Source organism: Vulpes lagopus, chromosome 12 (assembly GCF_018345385.1).
Source record: "Vulpes lagopus strain Blue_001 chromosome 12, ASM1834538v1, whole genome shotgun sequence".
Classification (NCBI taxonomy): domain Eukaryota; kingdom Metazoa; phylum Chordata; class Mammalia; order Carnivora; family Canidae; genus Vulpes; species Vulpes lagopus.
This window is the reverse complement of record NC_054835.1, coordinates 40,716,983-40,742,842: the sequence shown is the minus strand read 5'-3', so window position 1 is coordinate 40,742,842 and position 25,860 is coordinate 40,716,983. Positions and strand designations below refer to the sequence as shown.

Sequence of the window (25,860 nt, the reverse complement as noted above, 5' to 3'; positions counted from 1 at the left end):
GCTTTGGAGGAGTCTACAGGGCAGTCACTCCCCACCACACCCCAGGGCCCTGTTGCTGTCTCTAGGAAGAAGGGCAAAGGCGCCAAGCAATCCACTTGGCACCGCATTCACGCCACCAGAGGCTCCAGGGATGAGGTAGAAACATTAATGAGTCACTGTGGGCCTGTTGTACCCCCTCCTCCTCCCATGCATCACAGCCACAGATTCAGATACAGTACGTGAGAGGGGCAGAGTCCTGGCTCAGGCCCACGTCCAGCCCTGGAAAGGTACCCCATGGGACTCCCCACTGATCCTGTATAACTGATCTGTACCTGTTGCAGGCTAGGTACAGCAGGGGTTGGGGAAAAAGCTTGTCACTAGCCAAGAACCTGCTAGGAATTCTACTCTGCCCTGTCTCCTTTGCTCTCCCAAGCCTCTCTTCCCTCTTAGCTTTCATTTCTCAGATGATCACTGAAGGGGTGCAGGGGTAGGGAGATGGGAATTATGGATATTGTTAGAAAGAAGCACCCTGGTGACCAGATGGAACTAGGTGTGGGCAGTTTTATGGCAGGCTGTCCCAAACAGGTTGATTCTCCAGCTCAGGCTCCAAAATATGATTGGTTTTCACCCATGTCACAGGAGCAACGCTTACAGCTCTCTCTGGCCTGAGCTTTGATTGCATACAGGTTTTGAGTACTGTTCCAGGGAGTGGGACACAAAGGCAGAGGAGATACCGGTCTGTGTTGGGGGATGGGGGTGGGCGGAGACAAGAAGTGGTCCTAATCCACATTGAGGAAAGAAAAAAAAAAGAAAGAAAGAAATAGTCCTGATCCATACGGAGGTCGCGGTGGGGGAGGCAAACAGAAGTGGTTCTAATCTGTGTTTATGGATGGAGAGAGAGTCAAAGCAGAAGTGGTCCGGCTCTGTTTCTGGCATCAGAGACATGAGCTGATTCTGGCTGGAGGTGTGGGAGGCAGAGGTAGAAGTGATCCTGGAGTCTTGGTGTCCAGCCAAAGGAGGAGGGTCCTGGTTTATGGCTGACAAGTGGCAGGAGCTCTCCACACCTCGAGAACCCTTCCTATTAGCACTTCCATCACCTTCCCCATCGCAGAATGTCCCCAATAGTCGAGCTCCCGGAGCTGACTTGGCCTGAGAAAGTGCAGACAGGGGCTTCTCGGGTTTAGCCAGTGCTCAGGACTGCGGCCTCCTGTGCATTCATTCACACCATGTTTTTCCATAACCAATTCTGCACACACAGCCTTCTGCCCTCTTCCAGCGCCCCACCACCCGCCTCCCCTCGGGGCTCCTGGAACCCAGGGTGACGCGGTTGGCAGCCCTGGCTTTAAGAAGTTCCCGGCCGAGCTCCGCCTCGCCGGCAGCCGGCTCCACCCTAAGCCTAAGTCCCAGGCGGCCACCGGCTCCTCCCAGCGCTGAGAACTACAAGTCCCGCCGTCCCTCGCGCGCGCTCTCCCGCCTCGCCCTTGCCCCCCAAAGGCGTCGCCGGTGAGTCGGCCAAGAGTGCCTCCCATTGGTCTCTCCACCTTGTCAGTCATCTGGGAGTATTGAGGGGCGGGTCTGAGGTGGAGATCCGGATCCGGAGCGGCTGAAAGGCGGAAGTGGAGGCCGGAGCCTGGGACACCGCCGGGGGGAGAGGAGCGGAGCCTGTCCGAGCCCCGGCCCCAAGTAACGCCGCCGCCCCGGAGACGCCGTGAGTGTGCCTGTCCCGGGGCCTAGTGTCTCGTTCGCGTTGAGGCCGTTCGGGGCAGCACTTCCTCCCGCCCAACCCCGGCTTAGGGGGATACTGACCCCTCCCCCGACCCGTAGCCCCCTCTTCAGGGGCTCCCCAGGCGTCGGGCCAAAGGGGGGGGCCCTCCTTTCCTTCCCTTACCTGCCCTTTATGAGCCTTGGGAAGCCGCCAGGGTTCTCCTCTGGCCTGTCCAGTCCAGTTGTGGGAGGCAGAGACCACAGATTCTGCTCTCTCTGCTCCCAGAACTGGAGGAATCTTTGGTAGGTGTGAAGGAGTCGGTCTTCCTTCTCTATAGAGGCGGCGAGGAGTGCTGTCTGTCGCCGTTTTCCTCGCACCGCCCCCCCTCACCGTCCCACAAAAACAGTTGTCTCCTCCAGCCCTAGAGAAATTTTATCTCGATTTCCTGGGGCGGGGTGGGGGCGGAGGGGTCCTGGGTGAGAGCCTTCCACACACACAGACTCCCACAACTCCTCACTTCCTCTCTTTCCTCAAGTCCAGGGAGCCAGCCAGGATCCCAGCAGGATTTAAAGTCTAGGCCACTTTTTAGGAATGAGCTGTTGTCTCCTTATCTTGCCCCCTCCACCCCAACTCTGTCCTCTGGTTATGTTGTTCTCTAGTTGTGCTCTCTGAGTGTATCTCTCTTCCTGCCTCTGAAATATTTAGCTGAGGTTTGCTTAATCCTAGCTACAGATCACAGATCATGGTGGATCTGCCCATTCATTATCTTCTCTCTCCCCTCCTCTCCCCCTCCCCCTTGCTCCAGGCTCAGCCCTGTCCTCCCAGAGCACGTGAGTGGTTTCCAAGCTGCTTCAGAGGGACTGCTTGCTCCTCCTGGGACTGCTGTCTGCTGGTCTTTAGGGAATAGGGGAAAGACCAGAAATAAGGACTGTGGAAGTGAAGGGTCCTGGCCTATCTCATTCCCACTCTCAGACACACATACCCCTCTCCTTGATCAACAGGTCTCTGCCACTTCTAGTCCCAGGGCCTCTCTCCAGTCCCTTCCGGGAGGCTTGGACAGATTATAGATTACAGAGAAGTGAATTGAGACCACAGTGGCACCTCTGGGTTCTTAATGTGTTAATTTTTGTAGCCCAAGGAATTCTCATGTATGCTGGAAAGTGCTGACATCCGCCCCACCCGCACCCCCCGCACCCCCCTCCAGCCTTTCCAAGAGGCAGCCTGTGCTGACATCTGATCCTTGTCTGTTGCTTGGGACTTAGGTGTGTGAAATGGCTGTTGTCTCAGACCAGGTTCGCAGGTTTTGTTATGTGGCCAAAGTACAGGCCAGAGACTATACCTTAATGAGAGTAACCTGACTCTTTGAGGCCATGACTGACCCTTGCTATCTACAGCCAAGGGAGGGAGGAGAGGCCATGCAGCCTTTGGGAATTTCAGTAGCTCTTCAGTGTTTCGGGCCATCTTTACTGCCCTTACAGGTGCTAAACATTTTTTGTCTTGGGATCTTTTTGACTTCCTGTGGACAGTCACCAGTGTCCAACTCCTACAAACTTTTGAGCTAGACCTGGGTTGTACTCATTTCATTTTTTATTGGACAACAAGAAAGCCTACCTTATTAGGATCAGTGGTTGGATCACAAGCTCTCTATCTGTGTGGTCTTCTTTGGAAAGTCGTTGGAGACTTCTGCGGCCAGCTTAGTTTCTCTAATCTGGTCAGCCTGTGTCTCTGAGGGACAGAGCCAGAGAGGCCTGTCTGCTCACTGGCCACTGGTCTCTGACCAGACTTACCTCCTCGGTAGTGGGCTGTGGTTTCTGGAACTCTTTGGGAGTCCCAGGATGAGGCTGCCAGCCTTCTGAGGGGACTGTCTTTGTCTGGACATGCTCTCCCAGCTAGGATTCTAAAACAGGTTTTTTGAAGGAGAAGCTCTTGTTTTCAGAGAGACGTGGAAGGCATCAGTGCCCCGGGTAGTTAGGTGGTTAGGCAGCCACTTCTGGCATCCAGAGATTGTAGAGTCCAAGCAGAGCTGTGATGTTGCTTGGCAGAAAGAGGGAGGGCTCTGTGTGAGACAGAAGCCTCTCCTCTCTTGCTTCTTCCAACTAGTTGGCCTTTTCCTGCCTTCATACAACAGAGAGGTGGTAACAACTGATTTTTAGAAATCACTTTAAAGTTGCAGTTTTTTTCTTTTAAAGATTGTATTTATTCATGAGAGGCGGGGGTGGGGGTGGGGGAGGCAGAGACAGGGAGAAGCAGGCTCCCCTCAGAGCAGAGAGCCTGGTGTGGGACTCTATGCCAGGACCCCGGGATCAGGACCTGAGCCAAGGCAGAGGCTGAACCTGACTGACCCACCTGGGCAGCCAAAGTTGCAGTTTTTTCACACATGTTTCTCACAGGAAACAATATTATATTTTCACACCTGTTCCTCACAGGAGTCCTGGGAGATAGTGGGATTTGTATCTCCGTTTTAGAGATGAGGCTGAAGGAATTTAAGTAGCTAGCCTTAGATCTTCCAGTTAGAAAGTGGTGGAGTTGAGGTTTGGGATTTGGGATTTGATGTGCCTCATCTTCCCTAAGAGTGGTCCCTTCTTGGGTCTATTTAAGGAATGAGCATGCAAAGTGAGCAAGCAGAGGCCCCAGTGCAGAGACCCTCAAGCATCCCTCATCGTTGATGCCCCTCTGCTTCCATTTACTTCCCCACCCCCACTCTGTCCTCCTGTCATCCTGGATCCCCATCTCCTCTGCCTCTGGGGACCATGGCAGTTAGGAGTCCCAGCTCAGTACTCTTCAGGGCCTGACAGTTTGCTGACATCTGTACCATTAATTTCTGGGAACCTGAAAGCCATGATGGGTAGAAAATGAAAGTAAAAGTGAGTGGACTCAGGGGTCTCTCTGGGCAGGGTTATGGGTAATGGGAGCCAGCAGAGGCGGCTTCTGCTTTACCCCCTTCATTCCCCCTTGGGGCTGCCTGCTGCTTGCAGGTGGGAATACTGTGGCTCTCCACCAGGAGCTCCTTTCACTAGAATTTACATGGAAACAGCGAGGTCATACATTTAAATTAAACCCCACAACACAGGTACTTTTTAGAGAGAGCCTTCTTCCTCTGACCTTGCCCAGTAAACAGGTGATATGGTTTAGAGTCAGCCAGAGCCCAGTTGTCATCTGGACTCTCCCACTTAGCAGTTGCAGGGCCTTGGACTTGTTACTTGACCTTGTTGAGCCTCTGTTTCTTCCAGTAAAATGGGGATACAAAGTATTTTGCAGAATTGGAAACAGAGGGTAAAGGAGCTAGTCCAGGCCCTAGCATGGGCTAGATAGACACAAATAGTAATTTTGTGGATTGGCGGGGTTGTGAAGGTACATTATAATTCATCCCTAGGATTCTGATTCAGCATTTGTACCAGGTGTTGCTGTGACACTTGGTGCGCTTTGCTTGATCATTTCACATGTTGTCTCAGTTTATAGATATTGATCAGAGTTGCTGTGGGTTGTATTCCCATTTTACAGAAGAGAATGCTAAGACCTTGACTGCTTCTCCCACTGGGGTTCTTGGACTCTGCTGGGGTCATGTGTGGTGGATACTCAGAGCCACAGACTAAGAGAGGCCTTTGTGTCTCCTAGGCACTTCCGTCTTCATTTTAAACATTTTTGTATTAAAATGGTTCTGGATCTATTACAGATTAGAATGCACAGTTTGCAGAATCTAAGCTAAGACAAGAAACTCAAAGACAATATTTTGGTTGTGGCAGGCTGCTTTGTGTTTTGCATTCCCCCACCCTGACTTAAGTCAGGGGTACTTTTGTTGGGGCTATTTGAAAGGCAGTACTTCAGGTAGGATTTATAAACTGGGATGGCACCAAGGTCAGGTGCTTTTGGGAGCCATGGCAGAGGAGAATTGAAATACTTGTTTTTTGTTTTTGTTTCTATTTTTGTGTTTTGTTTTGTTTTGTTTGAATTGGAATATTTCTTAAGTTCTCTGTGAATAGCCTGGTATTTTGAGAGAGTAGTTTTCAAATTAAAGATCCCTGTCTCCTGTATATAGGAACAATAATACAAGTAAAAAGTGCAACTTTTTGAGCTTTGCTTACAAGTACCTGTGTGCCAGATAGTCTCCTCAGCCCTTCACATGTACTGATTCCCTAAGCCTCAGGACAACCCCAGGAGACTGTGTTTCAACCCGGTACTATGTTTAATCCCCCTGTTACAGTGGTGGGGGAACTCTGGCAGTCAGGGTCAGAATCCAGTCTGTGCTCAAATCCCCATGCAGCACAGAGCCTCTTGTCCCACATCGGAGCTATGTGTTCTTCCCTTCACCTGGAGGGCTCTTCTCCCCTTCATCAGCCTGGGAGTTTCACCTGTTTCACCTCCAGATTTTGCTGTCAAAGTGCAGTTGGAACATCACTTCCTCTGTGAAGCCTTCCCTTCCCCCCAAGTTGGCCGAGGGCTTCTCTCCTCCTGCAGTTGCCTCTCCACACCCCTTGTCTAGTACATGAGTCCTGTAGGGGTGTAGATCATGTCCTGTTTGGTCCATGCATGGTCTCCAGCATGGAAGGGAGGACTGGTTGTTAAAGGAAAGGGCAGACATTCATAGGTGGCCTTGAAGCACAGGGCTGTCCACATCTTTGAACACAAACTTTCTGAGCTCAGTGTAGATCTGGTGAACCTGAGAGTCACATCCGTCTGATCCCAAAGCCCAGGCCATATCATTAGCCCATCCTCCAGCAAGTTGCTCATAAACAGGAGACCAAGCAAGTGAATGGGATGAATGTTACAGTGCAGATGACACAGAGGTGGGGACAGCTCACAAACTAAATTTTCAGAGGGTAGCGATCTCCCAATCTCCAGTCTTTCCAGTGAAGAGTTTTGTAGGGAGGGCACCTGGGTGGCCCAGTCGGTTAAAAGTCTGCCTTTAGCTTGGGTTGGGATTTGGGATTGAGCCCCATGGAGAACGAGCTCCCTGCTTAGTGGGGAGTCTGTTTCTCCCTCTCCCTTTGCCCCGCCCCCATACTTGTATGCATGCTGTCTCTGAAATAAAACCTTTTTTTTAAAAAAGGGTTTTGGGGATCCCTGGGTGGCGCAGCGGTTTAGTGCCTGCCTTTGGCCCAGGGCGCAATCCTGGAGACCCGGGATCGAATCCCACATCGGGCTCCCGGTGCATGGAGCCTGCTTCTCCCTCTGCCTATGTCTCTGCCTCTCTCTCTCTCTCTCTCTCTCTCTGTGTGACTATCATAAATAAATAGAAATTTTTTAAAAAAGGGGTTTCGTAGGGAAACGTGGGCATGGTTTTGGCCATCCACAGTTCTTTTGGCCACGTTCTACAGCAGGTGTATCTGGTAGCTGGGGTTCTGTGGCTTCTCGTGGTCAGGCAGCACTGATGCCAGGCCAGGACTTAGGGAGGATCATTGGGAGTGACTTTAACTCTGATCCAGGAGTGCTGCTTTGCACATCTGCATAGGCTCTTTCTTAAAAGAAGGAAGTCTTTTCTTTTTTTAATATTTTACTTATTCACTGAAGACACACACACAGAGAGGCAGAGACACAGGCAGAAGGAGAAGCAGGCTCTCCGCTAGGAGCCCGATGTAGGACTCGATCCTGGATTCCAGGATCAGGACCTCAGCCGAAGGCAGACACTCAACCGCTGAGCCATCCAAGCATCCCCAAAAGAAGGAAGTCTTAAGAAAGTGGCTCCAGTAGCTGTGTAGACTAGCAGTGGCGAGAGCAGCCTTGCCCATGTAACCTACTGGCATGGCCTTTAAACTCCCAGGCCCCATGCCATGTGGAATGTAACTCCTCAGGACTATTGGTATGGCTCCTGCCACCTTTCTTCGCCACACGCCCCTCAGCACAGCTCCATACAGAGTTAACTTGTCTTGGGAACATGAGTTTATGGTCACTGGAGTCGTTGGATCTCATTTTGTCACAAGATAAACCACTGCCTTTATTTTTTTTTAAATGAACTTTTATTTCAGAATAGTTTTAGAACAAGGGCAAAGCTAGTACAGTTTTCTTGCCTGCCCACTGTCCACCATTATTGTACATTTGTCACCATGAACGCACCAATTTGGATACATAATTATTCATTAAAAGTCCATACCTTATTCAGATTTCCTTACCTTTTTCTGTTCCAAGATCCCATCCAGATACCACATGGCATTTAGTTGTCATAGGTCCTAAGGCTCTTCTTGGCTAAGACGGTTTCTTAGACTTTATTTTTATTGTTGTTGTTTTTTAATTTTAATTTTTTAATTTTTATTTTAAAGATTTTATTCATGAGGGACACAGAGAGAGGCAGAGACATAGGCAGAGGGAGAGGGAGAAGCAGGCTTCCCACAGGGAGCCCAACATGGGTCTCTGTGATCACGCCCTGAGCCAAAGTCAGGCACTCAACCGCTGAGCCACCTAGGTGCCCCAGACTTTCTTTGTTTTTGATGAGCTTGACCATTTTGGGAATACTGGTTGGGTATTTTTTGGTGTGTTTTTCAGTCGGGATTTATCCCATGTTTTTTCACGGTGACACTGGGGTTATGAGTTTTGGGAAGGCACTTCACCTGTGTGAAGTGCCACTCTCATTACATATCAAGGGCACATACAGTTCACGTGACTTACCCTGTTGATGTCAGTCTCAGTCACCTGGCTGAGATGACATTGTTGATCAGGTTTCTCCGCTATGAAGTTCCTCTCCCCTCCCCTTTCCATACCTCCTCTTTGGAAGGAAGTCATTCAGTGCAGCACACTTTTGAGGAGTGGGGGAGTCAGCATCCCACTGAGGGGAGCATGTCTACATGAATTATTTGGAATTCTTGAACAGGAGAGATCTATGTTGTCCCTCATTTCTTTCTTTCTTCATTTATTTATGACAGCAGGAGCTTATAAATAATTTCTTTCCTGCTTGAGTTTATCATCTAGTACTACTTTGTTTTATTGTTCAGATTGTTCCAGGTCTGCTCACTAGGAGCTCAGTTGGCTCCTGTTGGCCCACCTCTGTTTCATTTTTGCGAACATTTCCTAACTTATTGGCACTGCAGCTGCTCCAGGTCCACCTTGCCTATCTCCTGCCCTGGTCCTAGAACTGACTGTCTCTCCAAGACCACTGCTTTCTTAGCAACCATTTTCCCTAAGTATGTTGATACGGAGCTGTGTGGATCACAGGGAGGATCATTGGGAGTGACTGGTTGTGCCTCCTCCTGCTGGTTAGTTGCCAAAGACACCAGAGTTAGACAAGGTGGAGATACCCCTGGGAAATGTGTGTGTGTGTGTGTGGGGGGGCTGGCAGGTGATCTCCAGTAGCAGGGCCATTGCTTCTCGACTCACCCATTCATACTTCTCATAACCCTGCCTGATTCTTGGCCTGATCCACAAATGGTCAGATGTGATGTTTACTCTGGAGTTGACTATCCAGTTGGGGATGGGATACATAATCATTCCCCTACTTCAGCTACTAAGTTTTCCAGCCAAACCTTCCAGGACTCTGGGTCTCATAAGAGAGTCCATGTGTTCCAGGCCAATGTTCTTTTACTGCTATTCAAAAACAGACCTCCCCTACAGGAGGGTTTGTGGCTCTAGGCAGGCCCAAGGCAGGCTGTCACTTTGAGCTGTGATCCTGAATCATTGAATAGTTTAAATCCTTCTGTTGTACTGTCAGCCCTATGAAGACTTGTAACTTGAACCCTTCTGGAAACACTAACTTGGGATCTTAACAGGAATTGGTTTACAAGCCTCTAGTCTTCTATTCATAGCTGCATGTGTGTCCCCTTCAGGTGGCTCTGTCAGAGCATCCCAGGTGTGGGGGAGGGTGTGGGTGGCCTTCCTCACCCTGGCTGCTCTCCTAGTCATCACATTGCTCTCTGAGCTGCTCAGAGGTTGTGGTGATTAATGATGCCAATTTCCAAACCTCTAGCATTTCCAGCCTGTTTCTTTAAAAGGAACTCTGGTTTCTTTGTCAGCTGTCCTGGTCCTGTCCCCTCCCCCTCTCCACAACTGAACTACTTCTTCTCTTTTCCTGAAAGAGGCTTTGAAATGGAAGGAAGGGCTTTTGGGCCTTCAGATGCTTTCTCCTGTGGGGCTTTTTCTTTTTTTAAGGGGTTATGGTTTACCTGGTTGAGGGTTCAACTCTGCTGATTCTTCTGGATAGTGGTGGTCTTCCCTCCATTCTTGTGGCTTTGGAAGCCAGTCTCCAGAGAACACAGGGTTATGGTTATTGACTGGACACAGGATATCAAGGGTGAGCTGGTCCTTTTTCTAGGACATTGTTGAAAGTCGTTGTCTTAGTCTATTCTAGCTGCCATACCAAAATGCCATAGGCTGGATGGCTTATAAATGGGAAATTTATTTCTTACAGTTCTTGAGGCTGGAAGTCCAAGATCACAGGGGCAGCCAGCATGGTCAGGTTCTAGTGAAAGCCCTCTTCCAGGCTGACTTCTCATTGGGTCCTCACATGGCAGGAGGGGAAAGGGAGCTCTCTGGAGCCTCTTTTAAAAGGGCTCTAATCCCAGTCATGAGTGCACTGCCCGCTGCCCTCCTGGCCTGATCACCTCCCCAAAGACCCCACCTCCAGATACCATCACGTTGGGATTAGGATTTCAGCATACGAATTGAGTGTGGGGAGGGACACAGACATTCAGGCTATAGCAGTTGTCCTCTTAAGCTTTCTCTCCAAATGAGGAGCATTGAAGAATGGGGCCCAGGGAGACCATAAGCAGAAGGAATGTATGAATAGTGGAGGAACCTATACTGATTGAGGAGTGACTTCTTTGTAGGGACTTCCAGGGGCAGGGGCTTCCCTGCTGCAGCAGCATTTACTGAGTGCCCCCTTGGAGCTAGGCCCTCTGCTGAGTCTTACACATTGTGCTTTGGTCTCCAGGCTCCTGAGAGCAGCCCTGATCCCTCAGATCTCATAGGGGGAACTTTGACCTTGTTTCTTGTTCATTGGGCAGCCTCTGACCACAGTGTATGTGGTGTCTGAGCAAGAGGAATTCGGTTTGCTGGTGTCTGATACCTGATTCTCTTTTCCCTGTTTACCTCTCAAACACAACCTCTGCCCTCTGCTCTCTGTTTAGGAGGTAAGGGTAGTGAATTAAATTGGCTTTCTTTGTTTTTTTTTTGTGTGTGTGTTGTTTTGTTTTGTTTTGTTTTGTTTTGTTTTGTTTTGTTTTGTTTTAAAGACAGGAAGGGTTAGTGAGGGGTGTCAGTTGCACTTGTTGGTGTGAGTAGCTGGATGAACAGGTGTTGCTGATGACCCTGACATTCAGCAGAGGTTCTTGGCGTCTTTCTGGGACTGGGCAGCAGCCGAAGTGACAGCTGTCCCTGCTAGTGCTCCTGGCCCCTGCAGAGACCCCCCAGAGCCAGAGGGGAAGATGGGCCCTGCATTGCTGAGATGCCAGTTAGAACTGTCCTAAGTTAACAGTATAGTAACTACAAGAACCGGAACCAACACAGGGTAGTTGTGAGGCTTGAGGGTCAGCAGGGACCCCATGTCTGTCTTCACCAGCTTTCATGTTACCTGTGCTCCATCCTGGGGCCACAGCAGGTGTGGGCGGTGCCAGGACAGAATCTGGGCCTCAGCTGGCTCTCTGGCAGGGACAGGTGAAGAGCTGGGCCGTGGGGTGTGAGCCATCACTCCACCTCAGTCTTATCCCCACCATGCCGTGTAGTTAGTTGTATGTGGATTTGTGTTGCAGAAGGTTCTAGACTTCACATCCTTCTCATCGAGCTCTTACTTGAGGCTTCTTACAGAGCTGCCCTGGTTGGGGCCAGGGAATCTGCAGCAGCCTTGCTGACTGGGGTGTGCTGAGTCAGAGACTGGGCCCTCTGAGGGAGAGTAGTCCCTTAGGAACGTCACTCTGAGTGCCTAGGGCCCCCGGTACCTCTTTAGAATCAGGAGGCATAACGAGCCTTGTCTGGCTGCAGCCGCGGGCAGGCGGTCCCATCTGTCTGGCCTTCCTCGGAACCTGCTGCCCGTGACTCCCGGGGCTCTTCAGTGGACAGTACGGGCAGCCCACACTGACCAAGCTGTGTCAGCAGATAAGTGATGTACCCCCCCTTCTCACCAGCAGTCTTCCTCCCCGTGGGCGCAAGGACTGGAGGTTTCCATCCTCCGCCTGAAAGTTAGCACTGAGTTGGCTTCTGTCAGCCTCTCGGGGGCTGTCTGTTGTGGAGAGCCGAGAAGGCAGTGAAGCTCAGGGAAGGCTCTTGGGGTGTGCTTGCTGGGGCAGGGCTCCTGGAGGCTGAGAGTCTGGCCCTCAGAGGTCTCTTCTTCCTAGGTCAGCTTGGCCTCTTTCTGCCCAGGGGAAAGGGCTCTAGAGCCCCAGCTTCTGCCTGGTCATGTGCGTCTAGGGTTTAAGTGTCCTGGAGCCCCTGCACACTGGCCCCTTCTGTGAGTGTGGGTGCGTTGGTGGTGTCAGCTGCCAGGGCCTCCCAGGGCCCCTGCTGTAGTGGGGAAGCCCAGGCAGTCAGCCCCAGAGGAGTGTTCTCATTGAAAGGGGAGTAAGATGAAAGGGAGTTGGATGGGCCAGGGTGGATTCAGGGGTCTGTTGCAGTGGGAGGGGAGCCAGCTAACTCAGAGCCCCCCTCTGGGCTGATTTACCTCCCTCTTCCCCAGAAAGGGAGTCCTCTTCCTGTGACTGTGGAAACACAGCATCTCCTTCCATTCCTGCTGCCAGCTCTCCTAATCCCAAAGCCCCTACTTATCGGTGGGATGAGGGGCCCCTGGCCTCACATACCCCATCAGCATTCTCCCCAGATCTCAGCCAGGCTTTTAAACTTCTGGCTTCTAGGGCCAAGATTCCTCGGTTATACTCCAGGTGGGACACAGGTCCTCTGTGTTGCAATCCCACAGTCCTGGTCACACAAGAAGACGCCCCTCTCTTTGATTCCATCCCCCAATCTGCACCCCTAAGCCCTTTGTCCTCGGCACAGACTCTCTGGACAGGTTGGAGAGTGCAGAGAACCACTGTTGTAACCTTTCTCCTCACTAAAAAGACATAAATGTCACCTCTTTCTGTTATAAAGCTTGAAACAACTTTAACATTCTTCAGCCCACAGTTAAGTACAAATATATTTTTAGTAAATGTGTGGCAGTTCTATTTGTATTGAATCCTATTTGCTTGAGCCTATTAGATGGGTTCCTTTGTTCTGTCTCGGCCCTATTTATTTTTTTACTTATTTATGTAAACGCACCCAACGTGGGGCTCAAACTCATGACCTTGAGGTCAGGAGTCTGCACGCCTTTGACTGAGCCAGCTGGGGGCCTCTCTCTTGGCCCTCTTCTAATTCAGGCATCATCTTTTTGATTATCTCTATTGTCCTGAATTATACTGTTAAACTGTTATATTACAGAGGAGACAGAAGGTATCATATATAGGGGAGTTAGATTGGTTTCATGTCGTTTGTAAGCTTTAATTTCTCAGTGTTGTATGTAAAATTCTATACCAGGAACATTCCTTACCTTTTTATTGACATGCAACTCATATGTTGTAAGACCTACACATCTCATTTTGGACTGCTTGATGGATTTCTACATTTGTGTATATATATGTGTCTACCTCCCACATCAGGGTGATAGGATTTTTCCACAAGCCGTATGCTCTGCAACCCTACATAGAAGGTGGCAGCCCCTCTTATTTTTATTGGCTGTAATAACACTGTCAATATTCTTGGGTTTTCTATCAGTGATGGAGGAGCTCTGCTAGAATTGTGAGTCCTGGGCTTGGGCTCTGCCACCACCTGGCTGTGACCCTGAGCAGGCCACCTCACCTCACCTTCATCTCCTCTGTATTTGGAAAGAAGAGGATTAGGTCTTCAAGGACTTTGTGCTTTGATAACCAGTGAGTCAAAATTAGTTAGGCCTTCAGTGGTATAATAAATCTGTCATTTGTCGGAGCCTTACCTTCAGCCTCGTATTGTGTTGTACGCACTATGTATTGTTTTATTTAACCTTTACAACAACCCCATGCGATCAGTATTAAACAATGCCGTTTTACAGATAAGAAACTGAAGCTGACAGCAGTCGCTTGTCTGACTTGGCCAAGGTCACTCAGCTAATAAATGGTGGAGCCAGGCTTTTAACAAAACTCAGTTCAGTCTCCCAAGTCCTATCCTGCCAGTCATGCTGGGGAAGGGTGAGTGGGTATCTCATGTGGGTCATGGCTTGTGTTGCTTCAGATTTTTCTTCCCTCTGGGTGTACAACCAGCCAGAGGCCTGGCTAGTGCTGCTGTGAGTCTGCCCTCTGGGCCTGTACGCTGGTGGTGGTGATTTTCCCTTTGGGAAAAGTTGTGTTATTGAGCCTATGGGTAAATCATCTTCCCAGCTGATGCGAGCTTTTTAATGTCTTCCATCTTCACCTTTGAACCTAATTACCTCTCCTGCTGTGCCCCACTGTTTGATTCTCTTTAAGCTAACAAATCGCTTCTGCTCTCATCTTTTCCTGCCCAGCTCTTGTGGTGTTAAATATTCAGGAATGCTTCATCTAGAGTAGAGTATAGGTGAAGAGTCACTGGCCAAAAGCACCTTGAGGGGGCCCTAGGTGGGATGGGGTCACTTGGTTCCTCCTCCCCTCCAAGGGCTAACTTTGAGCCCTTCTCTGTCTCTGGTCAACAGAATCTGATTGGTTTCCCTAATCAGCTCACTATCCAGACTGTGCCAGGACTGTCAGCTAGAGGAAGTCTCTGAAGCAAACAGGAAGCACGAGAGACACCCATCAGCTGGAATTGCTCACCCTTTTACCAGGAAGTACAAAAAGTATGAAGTGGGTGACTTCATGGTTAGAGAAGAGACATTTCTAGGGAGAGTTAGGGTGAGGAACAAAAGTCCAGCAGCTTCTGGTGTCTTGAAGTCTTCAGTTGTTGAGTGAAGCCAGGAATCAACCCCCACTCCGAATCTGATCCACCTATATTGTCCATAGGGCTAATCTGTGGGTGCCTTACTGTCTCTTGCTTTCCTTCCTTTATCAGTTGTAGCTCTTATACTTGAATCTGCTGCCTAGAATCAGTGTGGGGGGCGGGGGGCTTAATATTTTTTGGACTCCACTTCTAGAGATTTTAATTCAGTTGGCCAGGGTAATTTTTCTAAATGCCCTGGGTGATTCTGATTAAAAAAAAAAAAAAGTTTGGTACCCACTTACCCATAATGTCCAGAGCAGAGAAAAACCAGAGTAAGTAAGAGCAGTGTTTTACTGTTTTTCTCTCTCTCTTGCCCTCGCCCCAGAACTTATTGGGCGTATGTTTCGGAGCTTGGGTCCCTTCTGCCCTTTCATGAGCATTGTTGGGGAAAGTGTAGGGTGCCCCCCCCCCCCGCCCCCAGTCCTTGACAATCTCTCCCATTTCCTGTGAAGATAATGAGATAGGGGAGAGTGCTTGTCCTCCATGGCCTCTGAACAAACTAAGGTCGAGGTTTGGAGGATGAGGGGAGCAGGTCATGTCAAAGAGAGTCTTTTGTCATGAGTCTAAAGTTCTGCCTGTTTTAGCAGCTTCATGAAAATATCCAGGAGGAAATCCATCCTACTTGTGTGTTTTTCCTGGTGTTAGAGAAGCTGATTTAAAAAAATAAAATCTTTGGCCCATCCATCTTATAAGAAACTCTGACTACAACTTTGGTTCTTAAAGAGAATTTGGTTTTTGTCTGAAAGAAGACTTTTGCTGTGGTACTTTTGGTTATAATTCATTCTATCACCTGACTATACCCGTGGATAATTCTTTCTGCTGTTCGAGAGGATTCCCTTCTCCAGCTGGCAGACCAGCTCAGTGCATGAATTCACCTTTGCCACCTGCTGGAGTGCATCCTCAGTTTCCCAATCTTGGGAAGGGAGGGCAGAAAGCTTCCTGGGGCTCTGCATGTGGCCTTCGCCTATCTTAAAGCACCCTCTTGTCTTCATGTGCCCTTTGGGGCAAAATCAGTTTCCTCCAGCTTATTGTCTGGCAAGGTTCAACATCTTGGTTCATGTGATCCCCAGGTGGGACTAGGAAAACCACAAGGCAATGCAGGCCATAAAAAGTGCCACGTGTGTCTCCTCAGGTATCTCTGGAAGGCAGGACCAACATCCAGGCAGAACATGTCACCAGCCAGTGTGTGCCAGGCAAAGCACCTACAACACTCTAAAAAAAAAAATACAGGAGTGCCTGGGTGGCTTCGTCGGTTAGGCGTCCGACTGTTGATTTTAGTTTGGACCATGATCTCAGGGTCATGGGATTGAGCCCCACGTCAGGCTCCCCACTCAGTGGGGAGTCTGCTTCTCTCCCTATGCCCCTCCCCCTGCTTGCTGTCTCTTACTCTTTCTAAAATAAATAGATCTTTTTAAAAAATGTTTAAAAAAAAAATACAGATACCAGGCCCTCCTCCAGATCTTCATCAGAACCTCTAGGGGCTGGCTGCACAGGTGATTTTAATGTGCAGACAAGATCAGGAACCACTGGATAAGAGCTGTCTTTCCTTCTGGCTTGTTAAAAATACCAGGTTCTGTCTGGGAAGGTTTGGAAACCCACTGATTCGTTAGGGACAAGACTTAGATGTTATCTCTGTGTTTCTTGATTCTTGGGTGCTGGTTACTGCCCACTCCAGTAGCCCTTAGCCCCGTTTGCTTTGGTTTTGTTGGAATCAGGGACATCACCTTCTCTCCGTACTCCTTCATACCTCCTTCTGCAGTGCCCCAGCCACACTCTGGCCCAGCCAAGATGATGTGTCACATGGATTTGTGGTAATAACCAACTTGTAATTCCACTGTGGTTTCCTCTGCTGCTGTGGCCCTGCCTGGCCCTGGGAGGCTCCTCCCATTGTTGGAAGTACTCAGGGCCTGCAAGATCCCTGTGACTGTCAGCTAGAGCCACACCTTGAAGGCCAGCAAAGCTGCTGCCACAAAAGCAGGGTCTCATTCACCAGCCACCAGAAACCAAACACAGGGTGAGCATTGTCTCCAGCATTCTTCCCGAGGCAGGGAGATGGGCAGGAGAAGAGCAGGGGGATAAAGGAGCACACAGGCAGCCTGCGTCCTGCTCTGTCTTCTATATGTTGGATGGCCTTGAGCAGGACATGTAACACCTGAGTGTCAAGCTACTTATCTGAAAAAAATGGGAGATTGTTTTAAAGCTTAAGGGAGATAATTGTTGTGCAATCATTCAGTAAATGCTTGCTGTCTCTGGAAATGACTTCCTTGGTGAGCACTCTGAATTCCCAGTATGTAAGTAGGCCTTGTGAAGAAGGCTCTCAAGCCAGAAGCACTTGGGGCGCCTGGATGGCTCAGTCAGTTAAAGGGGCTGGCTCTTGGTTTTGGCTCAGGTAGTGATCTCAGGGTCCTGGGATCAAACCCTGAATTAGGCTTCTTGCTCAGTGGGGAGTCTGCTTGTGAATTTTCTTTCTGTCCCCTGCACCTCCCCCCATGTGTGTGGGCATATGCTTGCTTGCCCTCACTCTCTCAAATAAATAAATAAATCTTAAAAAGAAAACAAAAAGAAGAAGCCAAAAACACAGACTCTGCTTCAAAGGGCCATAGGGTCTTGCAAACATCAGTGACTGGGGTGAAAAGAGAAAGCCGTTAAATATGGTAGAACTAGCATTACTTGTCCCTCATCAAAATCCCTCCTGTATATAGTGCCTTCCTATATTCTTGGGGAAGAGGTGGCTCCCATTTCAAACCTCTTTTCCTTTGGCGCAGTCCAGAAAGGAAACTGTTGTTCCTGGCTAGTGAATCATTCTTCCTGAAGCTCACTTTTTAAATGAGTTGCCAGGAGGACGGGGATGTGAAAAAGGATTTCAGATTGAACAAAGCAAGCCCTTTGCTGTCAGCTTCTTGCGTGAGCATAGCCCATCGCTTCCCACAGATCTATCCTTCTCTTCATTCACGCCCCCGTCCTCTGACTGTGGGGTAATGCACTCCCCTTGCTCAGGGGGCAGGTCAGGGCTAGACTCAGGATCTGTTCTGAAGACCCCTCCTGTGTTGACTCCATTATGCTGAGGGCAGTTGAATCAGAACTTTTTCTTTCCAGCTTAGGTTCAGACGCTGTACAGATGCTCAGGACCAAATACCTACTCACAGTGCTTGTCTGTAAAACATTGTGTATACGTTTTGGTATTTTTTAGTATGTATGTCTTCTAGAGGCTTCTGGAGATAGGGCTCCTCATCCTTCTTTGCGCCTCCAAAGCTATCACTAACAGTGACTAAGCTGTCGGTGCTGGAACACCAGCTGTTGGGGGGTGCAGGTCTCCATGTCCCTTGTTTGTCTCTGCCCTCCCATACCTCCCCTGCTCTTTCTCTGCGTCACCCTCCGCCTCTGCCAGTAGAGAATGGAACTGAGGTCTCTGTTTTAAAAGAGAAATTTGGCAGCCGTTCTGCCTGCCAGTGGAGCTCTCTGGCTTTGGCGTGTGTTTGCTTTTGTGTGTGTTTTGTGTTTTAATGTGCGTGAGACTTCTGGCCCATCACAAATGAGAGAGCTGGGGGAAGAGGTTCAGGATGGAGGATAGAAATGAGGCTTTGATCACAGTGTACAGTCCAGCCTCAGACTGAGAAAGTTGGTCAGTCTTTCTAGAGATGGCTGGAAAAAATGGCTATTTTGGGAACAACTCGTGCGGGCCAGGCCCTGGTCCCCAAGTGCCCACGAGGTTGGCCAAGCACCATGTCTGATGAGCTTTCTATCGGGACTCTCCATGCCCTGGTCAGCCTCACCACTTGCTCTGGCTTTGCACAGAGGAGTGTTTGTGATCTTAGCTACCGGACCACAGGGTCACTGTTCACCTAGACCCTAGCATCTTCCCAGGTGATTTTTTTTTTGGTATCCTAAGGAACCTGTTAACTGTCACCAGGTTGCCAGATGCCCGTTGTTCTCCTATATGTGTGTGTGTGTGTGTGTGTGTGTGTGGTTTTTTTTTTTAAAGATTTATTTTTATTTATTTATGATAGACATAGAGAGAGAGAGGCAGAGACACAGGCAGAGGGAGAAGCAGGCTCCCTGCCGGGAGCCCGACATGGAACTCCATCCCAGGACTCCAGGATCGCGCCCTGGGCCAAAGGCAGGCGCGAAACCACTGAGCCACCCAGGGATCCCCCTGTGTGTGTTTAATGTGTATGCACATGGACATAATTGGGATTGGGAAGTATGTTTGCTCAGAACCAGAACCTGGAGTTGGAAGACCACTTTTCACTGCTCAGATGACTGTAGAGCATATGGGTGTGTAGTACATCCTAGCTAGGGCTCTTTTAACTTCTGGGGGACAAGGGTGGGGGTCAGGAGTTGGCAGGAGGGGTGGTAGGTCCTCAGGGAGGGCAGAGGGAGAAACCTGTGATTTAAGAAGACTTTGCCATCCAGTAGTCAGGACTGACCAGTACTGGTGATCTCTCTTACAGTTGGAGGCCCCCCTCCTCACTAAGTGCCTCTTCACACAGCGCCGGCCCCCACCCCACGCTCACTGGTACCACTACAGCAGGACGGGCCATGGCGGGTCGGGGAGGTGCAGCGCGACCCAATGGACCAGCTGCTGGGAACAAGATCTGTCAATTCAAGCTGGTCCTGCTCGGGGAATCTGCAGTGGGCAAATCTAGCCTCGTCCTTCGCTTCGTCAAGGGACAGTTCCATGAGTACCAGGAGAGCACAATTGGAGGTGAGTGGGCACAAGGGAGTGGGGTGGCCTCAAGAATGCCAAAGAAATGCCTTGGTTTTGAGGAGAAGGAAGCTGCCTGCCCAGGGAAGCTAAACATGCCTGGGGCGGCAGCACCTCTTCCTCACTTGGGCCCTGGAACTGAATCCAATAGCTAGTCTCCCTGCCAGAGCCCCAGCAGTCATCCGTTAATACTTAGCTCCTTGTCAAAAACTGGCTTCCTTTCCTAATTATGCCACTGGATTCTTAAGTGGCTTTGGCTACGACTTTTCCATTGACCTGGCCTCTGGGAAGGGAGAGGCTGGGTCTGAATCTCTGAGAGTCCTCACTGTGCCAGGCAGTGTGTCTACCCCTGGCCTCTCCTACTTTCCAGAATAGGGAAATGGCATGGTGAGTGGGCCAGCGTTTCTGAAGTCGACCTTTACCCTCGAGGTCAGAGCCTGTCGTTGATTTTCTAGTTGTCAGCATTTAGCACGTAAGGGTCTGAACTCAGTCCCCTGCCTCAGTTGTAAGGACAAACTTTGAGGGGCCAGGGCCAACCTTGGGCTTGAGTCATCCTTTCTCTCCCCTCTTGGTAAGAGGTTTCCAGGCAGCTGGAAGCTAAATGGGTCGTGTCAGCAATCTTCTGCTGCCTCCTCAGCACTCAGGTCAGGAGCTAGAGAGAGGGAAGTGAGGCAGTCCCCAGGCCCCTCATGGAGGTGGGGGGAGGGCAGACGGGGAAAGCTGGCTTCCACACAGGGCTCTCTGGAATCCTCTGTTGGGTCCCAGGGCTAGGGGGCTCCCACCTGCCTCCCAAAGGGGACTCCTCCCCCAAACCATATGCACAAGCACCACATGGTCCTTTGTCTCCTCTGGCCAAAGATAGGGTCACTGTTCCCTGAAGGCCGAACCACAGGGTGGCCAATCAGGAATGGGTCAAGGTCAGAGCTAGAGGTGGTAGCTAGCTGGTATGCCTGGAGGTGGCAGGGGCAGCTGGGAAGCCAGCCACCCAGCCTCCGCCTGGCAGTGGAACAGCGTGTACTTTCAGGCGTCCCCAGTGTAGCTAAGTGTGTGACAGTGTCCTCAGGAAACCGAAGGCCAGTAACACCCCTGGGCTGGAGCAAACTGAGGGACTGTGGAAGTTTCCAGCTGGACTGTTCTCTGTGAGGGGAGGGAGGAGGAGGAGGAAGAGGAAGAAGAGGAGGAACGGGTGGGCCCACCCTTCTGTGCTTAGAGTCTGTTTTCCCCTGGGTTCTGCCTCTCCTGCCCCTTGCCGCATTCCTCCTCAGAGGGTGCTCCTGAAGTGGTTCAAGTGCAGGCAGATTTCCCTTCTGCCCTTGCCAAGCATGAGTCTGTAAAGCCTGTGCAGCCCCCTTGCCCCGTCCACACATGACAGAAAAATACAAACTCCACTGACCCCGCTTGGGCCTGCTTCGGCTCCTGGGCTGGGGGCTTTTCTGGGCCCATCTCAGCAGAGGGCCTCTAAGTGCCAGGGCCCAGATACAGTACTGGAGATATGTGGGGGCAGCTTCTTGAGTTCCTTCCTGCCATATAACATCACCTTTCCTCTTGCAGCGGCCTTCCTCACACAGACGGTCTGTTTGGACGACACAACAGTCAAATTTGAGATCTGGGACACAGCTGGACAGGAGCGGTATCACAGCCTGGCCCCCATGTACTATCGGGGGGCCCAGGCTGCCATCGTGGTCTATGACATCACCAACACAGTAAAGATTTCCCCTTACTTCTTGACACTTTGTTCCTGGAATGGGTGTGGGCAGATTTCCTCTGTTTGGGGGTGTCTCACCAGACTCTTCAGGGCCGTGACATCTTAAACACCTTTGCTCTGCCGGTTTGGGCTTTTCTAGTGAGCGGCACTGGGCAGGATGCCTCCTCTGTCTGTTTGACATTCTGGCCTTGTCCCTCCAGGATACATTTGCACGGGCCAAGAACTGGGTGAAGGAGCTACAGAGGCAGGCCAGCCCCAACATCGTCATTGCACTCGCGGGGAACAAGGCAGACCTGGCCAGCAAGAGAGCTGTGGAATTCCAGGTGCGGGGCGGGGGGGGGGGGGGGGGGGTGTTGCAGAGGGGAATGCGCAGGACTTGGCAGGGAGGAGTAAGCCAGCTCCACTTGCAGCTCAGCCTAGGCTGCTCAGGAGCTTTGCAAAGGGCCAAGCCTGGAGGCAGCAGGAGAGCTGTTATCTGCTATCCTCTTGTGACTTGAGCATAGCCCTTGAAGCAGTTGTCTCCCTCTCCTTGCTCTTTTTCATTGGTTGATGGCATGTGTATAAATGCTTGCTGAAACCTCATATTTTTTTGTGTTAACTGACTTTTTTTAATGAAACCTACTGAGAAAGAATTACTTTTATCCACTCAATATATGCACGAGTAAAATGTACATAGTACAAGAAGGTATATAGGATGAGATGTGAATCTGTAACCCAGAAACACAGTCTCCCTTTCCCCAAGTTCATTAGTTTCTTGTTTTTTTCTAGAAATATGCATATGTGTACAAATCCCTTTCCCATAGACCAGAGTGTGCATTTCTTACCAGGCCCTAACTGATTGGACTTCAAGGTTGTTTGCAGTAGCACTGCAGTCATCTACATATTTTTTGTGTTCTTTCCCAAAGTGCAAGTGCATTTGTAGGATAACTCTCTAGAAGTATTTCCTAGCTTAGTGATATTGAAGAGCAAGAAAGGCAGAATGGACCTGGGGAAGCCTGAGTGAAACATGTGCCAGGGTTTGTGAGTTGAAAGGTGCCGTCTGTGAAGTGGAGGCCTTGGGGTTATGGTGCAGGTGTCTGGGTGGGGGGCAGCCAGAGCAGAAGAGCCCTGGGCCTGAAAACCCCTGCATTGTCTCTGTTGCGTATAAAGGAACTGTGATGAGGGAAGATTTTAATCCTGGGCCCTGGCCCCTGCCAACTGTCATCATTTCCCTCCTACTCACTTTCTCACCTCCATCCAAATCAGGAAGCACAAGCCTATGCAGACGACAACAGTTTGCTGTTCATGGAGACATCCGCAAAGACTGCAATGAACGTGAATGAAATTTTCATGGCAATAGGTGAGTTGCTTGTGTCCCCTCCCTGACCAGGTCCTATCACTTGTCTGCTGTCTAGAGTATGTAGTAGGTCTGTAGGGTACCTTCATCTGACTCTCAGATGGAGATAATTCCCCCAGAAGTTTCCAAAGCCTGGACCAAAGTCTCAACATTTCCCTTTCTTACCCTTTAGCTTATCACCCACCTAAAACCCTACATGACCCTCCCCGTAACCTACTTCTTAAGATTCTTAGGCTCATCTGGCTCTGTAGTGAGTCATCGTGCCCAGGTTCAGATCCTTGTTTTACCACTTAACTCTGGTCCTGGACAGGTTATTTAACCTCTCTTTCCCTCAGTTTCCTGAAACACTCAGTATGCACCTGGCACATAAAAGTGAAGTCCTCGATGGGTCCTTGCACATTGGGTGGTAAAAAGGCCAGCTTCCACTCAAGTAGACTTGGAAGTATATTGGGGTACCCCTACAAATGCATTTTCCCCCTCCTCTTCCAAACAGCTAAGAAACTTCCCAAGAATGAGCCCCAGAATGCAGCTGGTGCCCCGAGCCGGAACCGAGGGGTGGACCTCCAGGAGAACAGCCCAGCCAGCCGGAGCCAGTGCTGCAGCAACTGAGCCCCCCTTGCCTGCCCACTGCCCCCACCTCCTCCGCCGGCCCACCCGACTGGAATCCACTCTAACCAATCGCACTTAACGACTTGGGCTACCACTTGGGGGTGGGGGCGGCAGGGGAGGGGTCTACCATGATTTCTCCTAGAATTCTGATCATAGGCCGGAGTGAATTATTCCACCCGCACCTTTCTGTACAAATACTAATTCAATTTTAAGTCTTAAGTCACTTTTTTAATATATATGATCTTCTGCTCTTCCCACTTCCAGCCCTTTATACTGCTCTCCCACTCTTCCTTCGCTGGTAGTAGCCACGTGCCCTGTCACCCCCCCACTCTGTATGTGGGGAGGCAGGGGTTGGAGCAGTTACCCTTCTTTCCCTCTTGCTGATGAGCAGACTCAGCAAGAGCATCCATATCCTTACCGTGTTCGGAGTGGGCTTGGTCCTGGGTGGTAGGGCAGGCCCTAGGGGCGAGGGAAGGGAGAGGCAACTCTTCTCTCAGCTGGCTGTCATCACGCTGCAGCCCCCACTCACCCTCTGACTCACAGCTGGGACAGAAACCACAGCATCACCACAGCATTATTGTGACAGCCACCAACCCATTGCCCACAACCTGCCCCCCTCCCCCACCCCTGGTCACCCTGACCTCTGGCTCTGAGCCCTGTTCTGACCAAATCACGATGATGAGTATTTGGGGGTGGGTGGGTGGGTAAGGGGGGGGGAGTGGGAGGGGATGGAACCAACTTTTTCTGTATTTTGTATTGTATGTTTTCTTCAACATGTAACCAATCAGTATCTTGTCAATATAGTCAGCCGATCGATCGACCTCCCGCTTGTCTTCCTTGTCTTTCTCTGGCAGAGTTTATCAGACCATATCCGCTCTAGCTTACTTGAAGTTAATTTAAAATGAACCACTGAATCTTGTTGAACAATGGCTCCCCCCCTCCCCCAAAGTGAGGGCTGCTAGTGGTTATGGTAACCAAGAGAAAGAGGCCCTTACTGGTACCAGCTGTAAGGGGTGGTGGTGGTGAGAGTGACTTAGAGCTGAATCTCCTCAAGTTTGAAATTGAGGGCCTGTATTAGCCTTGCCCCCACCCCCCTCCAGATTATATTGGGGTGATGTACAGTTTGTATTTGAAAATAGTTGGTCTCTGAAACAACAGAAACCACCTCTTGGGGTTTTTTGGTTAGTCTGTACCTTGTGAAGGACTGGGTCTTCTCATCCTCTTCCCAGGTGATCTCTGGAACCTTTGCCTGGTCTTGAGACCAAGAGACCACCCCATATCAAGTCGTCTTTGTATCTATCTGATCTCTGGTCTGTCGGGGCCCTCTGCTGGTTGTGGAGCCTGGTGCCCCTGCTGCCATCCTGGCCCTCTGCTGCTCCCTGCTGGAGCTGCTGCTGTCATTTGCCCAGCATTGGGCTGTTGGTCTACTGAGCCCCGGACCCAGCTCTTCCCCAGCTCTTTCCCCAGCTCTTCCCGGGGCCACAGAGACCTGATGTTTGGTGGACCACCACCGTAAAGTGCTTTTCCTGCCTCCCTAAGCCCCCCACTGGCCCTCTCTCTACCTCCATTATGCCTCCACCTTTGATCCCAACCCCAAGAAAAGACCACAGAACACCAAGGCTGCTGCTGCACACTACGATTGTTGTTTACTGGGTCAGGGTAGGTTGACCCTTCTTAGAGCCACGGCCTCGGAGTCTCGGGGATGGGCCTTTTTGGGCTTCCGGGGAAGGCAGCGCCCGGCACTGGCCTCGGAGGCACAGCTGGCCGGAGGGGGTCATGCTGCAGGTCATGGCGGCGGGATCCAGGTCCGGTGGTAGTTGCATCTGCCGGTGCACCCTCTGCGCCACACGGTAGCCAGCCCCATTCGGGCTGCAGCCCTCCAGTTGCCTCTGGCCGGTCACCATCAGACATTGGCCGTCCACTTGCACCACCAGCTCCTCCGGGGCAAAGCCACAGGCATCCACCTTCATCTGGAAGCCATTCTCTGCATGGACGTTGTTCTGCGCAGTCACCACATCGTCCCTCAGGAGCCGTACGGGCAGTGTGGCCACCTGGTTCTGTTGGGCAAGGGCCACGCTGGGACAGCGGGATGCCGCCTGGCTCCCGCTGGGGAGACCGCTACCAACCGGCTGCATCCGAGTGAGCAACTGCTGTCCGAGGGCGCGAGGCCCTGGGCGTGGCTCTGGGCGCTCGGCGGGGGGCGGGGGGGGGGCCGGAGGGCGGCTGCGCGCCCTGGGGAGAGGCCCTGGGGCCGCCCGGCTCCGTGCAGCCCGGCTCCGCTCCTCCGCGGCCGCCTGCTACGCCAGTCCGGTCTCCGCAGGCCTGGTGGTCACCGCCCTGGCGCGCCACTGCTGCTCTCATCCTGGCTCCGGGCCCTAAGGCCCTTCCCCAGCTCGGGGCGGTGACCCACCGGCGCAGACCACCCGGCCCTGTAGCGCTCACCAGCACAGGGCGGAGGCGAGATGGAGCCCGGCTCTTGCCCTTCCCAGAATGAGGCCTGAGGACAAGAAGGGCTGTCCCCTGAACCGAGCCCGGGGGTGTGACCGTGAGGGTCTTCCATCCTGACCGCGCACAGTCTTGTGACACACGGGGCTTAGGAGGTGACCGCGACTTCCTGGTTTCCTTCGTTCGTCAGACTCTGGGTCTACTGTGGCCGGCTCAGGGCTGGGCTCTGGGACAGAAGGAAGACGCGAACCCTGCCTTCTGGCGCTCACTGCTTTTATGATAATCCTTTATTGCTGAAATATAACATAATAGAAAAAGCGCACCAGGGAGTACCACTGAATTATCCCCCAGAGAGCACCCCCATGTAGCCACCTCCACGGGGCAAGAAATGGAAGTGTTGCTGCTTAATCTCCGCTGTGGCTGCACTTCTGTGTCCGCAGACGTGTGGCACAGGGACAGGGGGTGGAGGGGCGGGAGCCAACACGACCCCAGACCCCAGGACGGTA

General features: G+C 51.1%; 2 protein-coding genes across 5 annotated transcripts; one reads left to right on the top strand and one right to left on the bottom strand.

Moving 5' to 3' along the window:
- Positions 1–1,554: 1,554 nt before the first annotated feature.
- On the top strand, positions 1,555–23,730 carry RAB5C (RAB5C, member RAS oncogene family). 4 transcript variants are annotated; one of them, XM_041726199.1, is made up of 7 exons: positions 1,582–1,687; positions 14,274–14,414; positions 19,006–19,259; positions 20,811–20,962; positions 21,165–21,287; positions 22,210–22,303; positions 22,794–23,730. In XM_041726199.1, exons 3-7 carry the CDS (start codon positions 19,094–19,096, stop codon positions 22,907–22,909), a joined length of 651 nt encoding a protein of 216 aa, XP_041582133.1. In that variant the 5' UTR covers positions 1,582–1,687; positions 14,274–14,414; positions 19,006–19,093; the 3' UTR covers positions 22,910–23,730. The 4 variants fall into 4 exon arrangements, with proteins under 4 accessions (XP_041582132.1, XP_041582134.1, XP_041582133.1 ...); XM_041726198.1 differs by lacking the exon at positions 14,274–14,414 and having other exon boundaries at positions 1,555–1,687; XM_041726200.1 differs by lacking the exon at positions 14,274–14,414 and having other exon boundaries at positions 1,562–1,687; positions 19,045–19,259.
- Positions 23,731–24,555: 825 nt separating this feature from the next.
- HSPB9 (heat shock protein family B (small) member 9) lies at positions 24,556–25,309 on the bottom strand. The gene has a single exon (XM_041726831.1). It carries the CDS (start codon positions 25,042–25,044, stop codon positions 24,556–24,558), a length of 489 nt encoding a protein of 162 aa, XP_041582765.1. The 5' UTR covers positions 25,045–25,309.
- Positions 25,310–25,860: the final 551 nt, after the last annotated feature.

Coding starts and splice junctions, on each gene's coding strand:
- RAB5C (XM_041726198.1), top strand. CDS start 19,094: ATGGCGGGTCGGGGAGGTGCAGCGCGACCCAATGGACCAGCTGCTGGG. Junction 19,260..20,810: donor CCAGGAGAGCACAATTGGAG/GTGAGTGGGCAC, acceptor TTCCTCTTGCAG/CGGCCTTCCTCACACAGACG. Junction 20,963..21,164: donor TCTATGACATCACCAACACA/GTAAAGATTTCC, acceptor TTGTCCCTCCAG/GATACATTTGCACGGGCCAA.
- HSPB9 (XM_041726831.1), bottom strand. CDS start 25,044: ATGCAGCCGGTTGGTAGCGGTCTCCCCAGCGGGAGCCAGGCGGCATCC.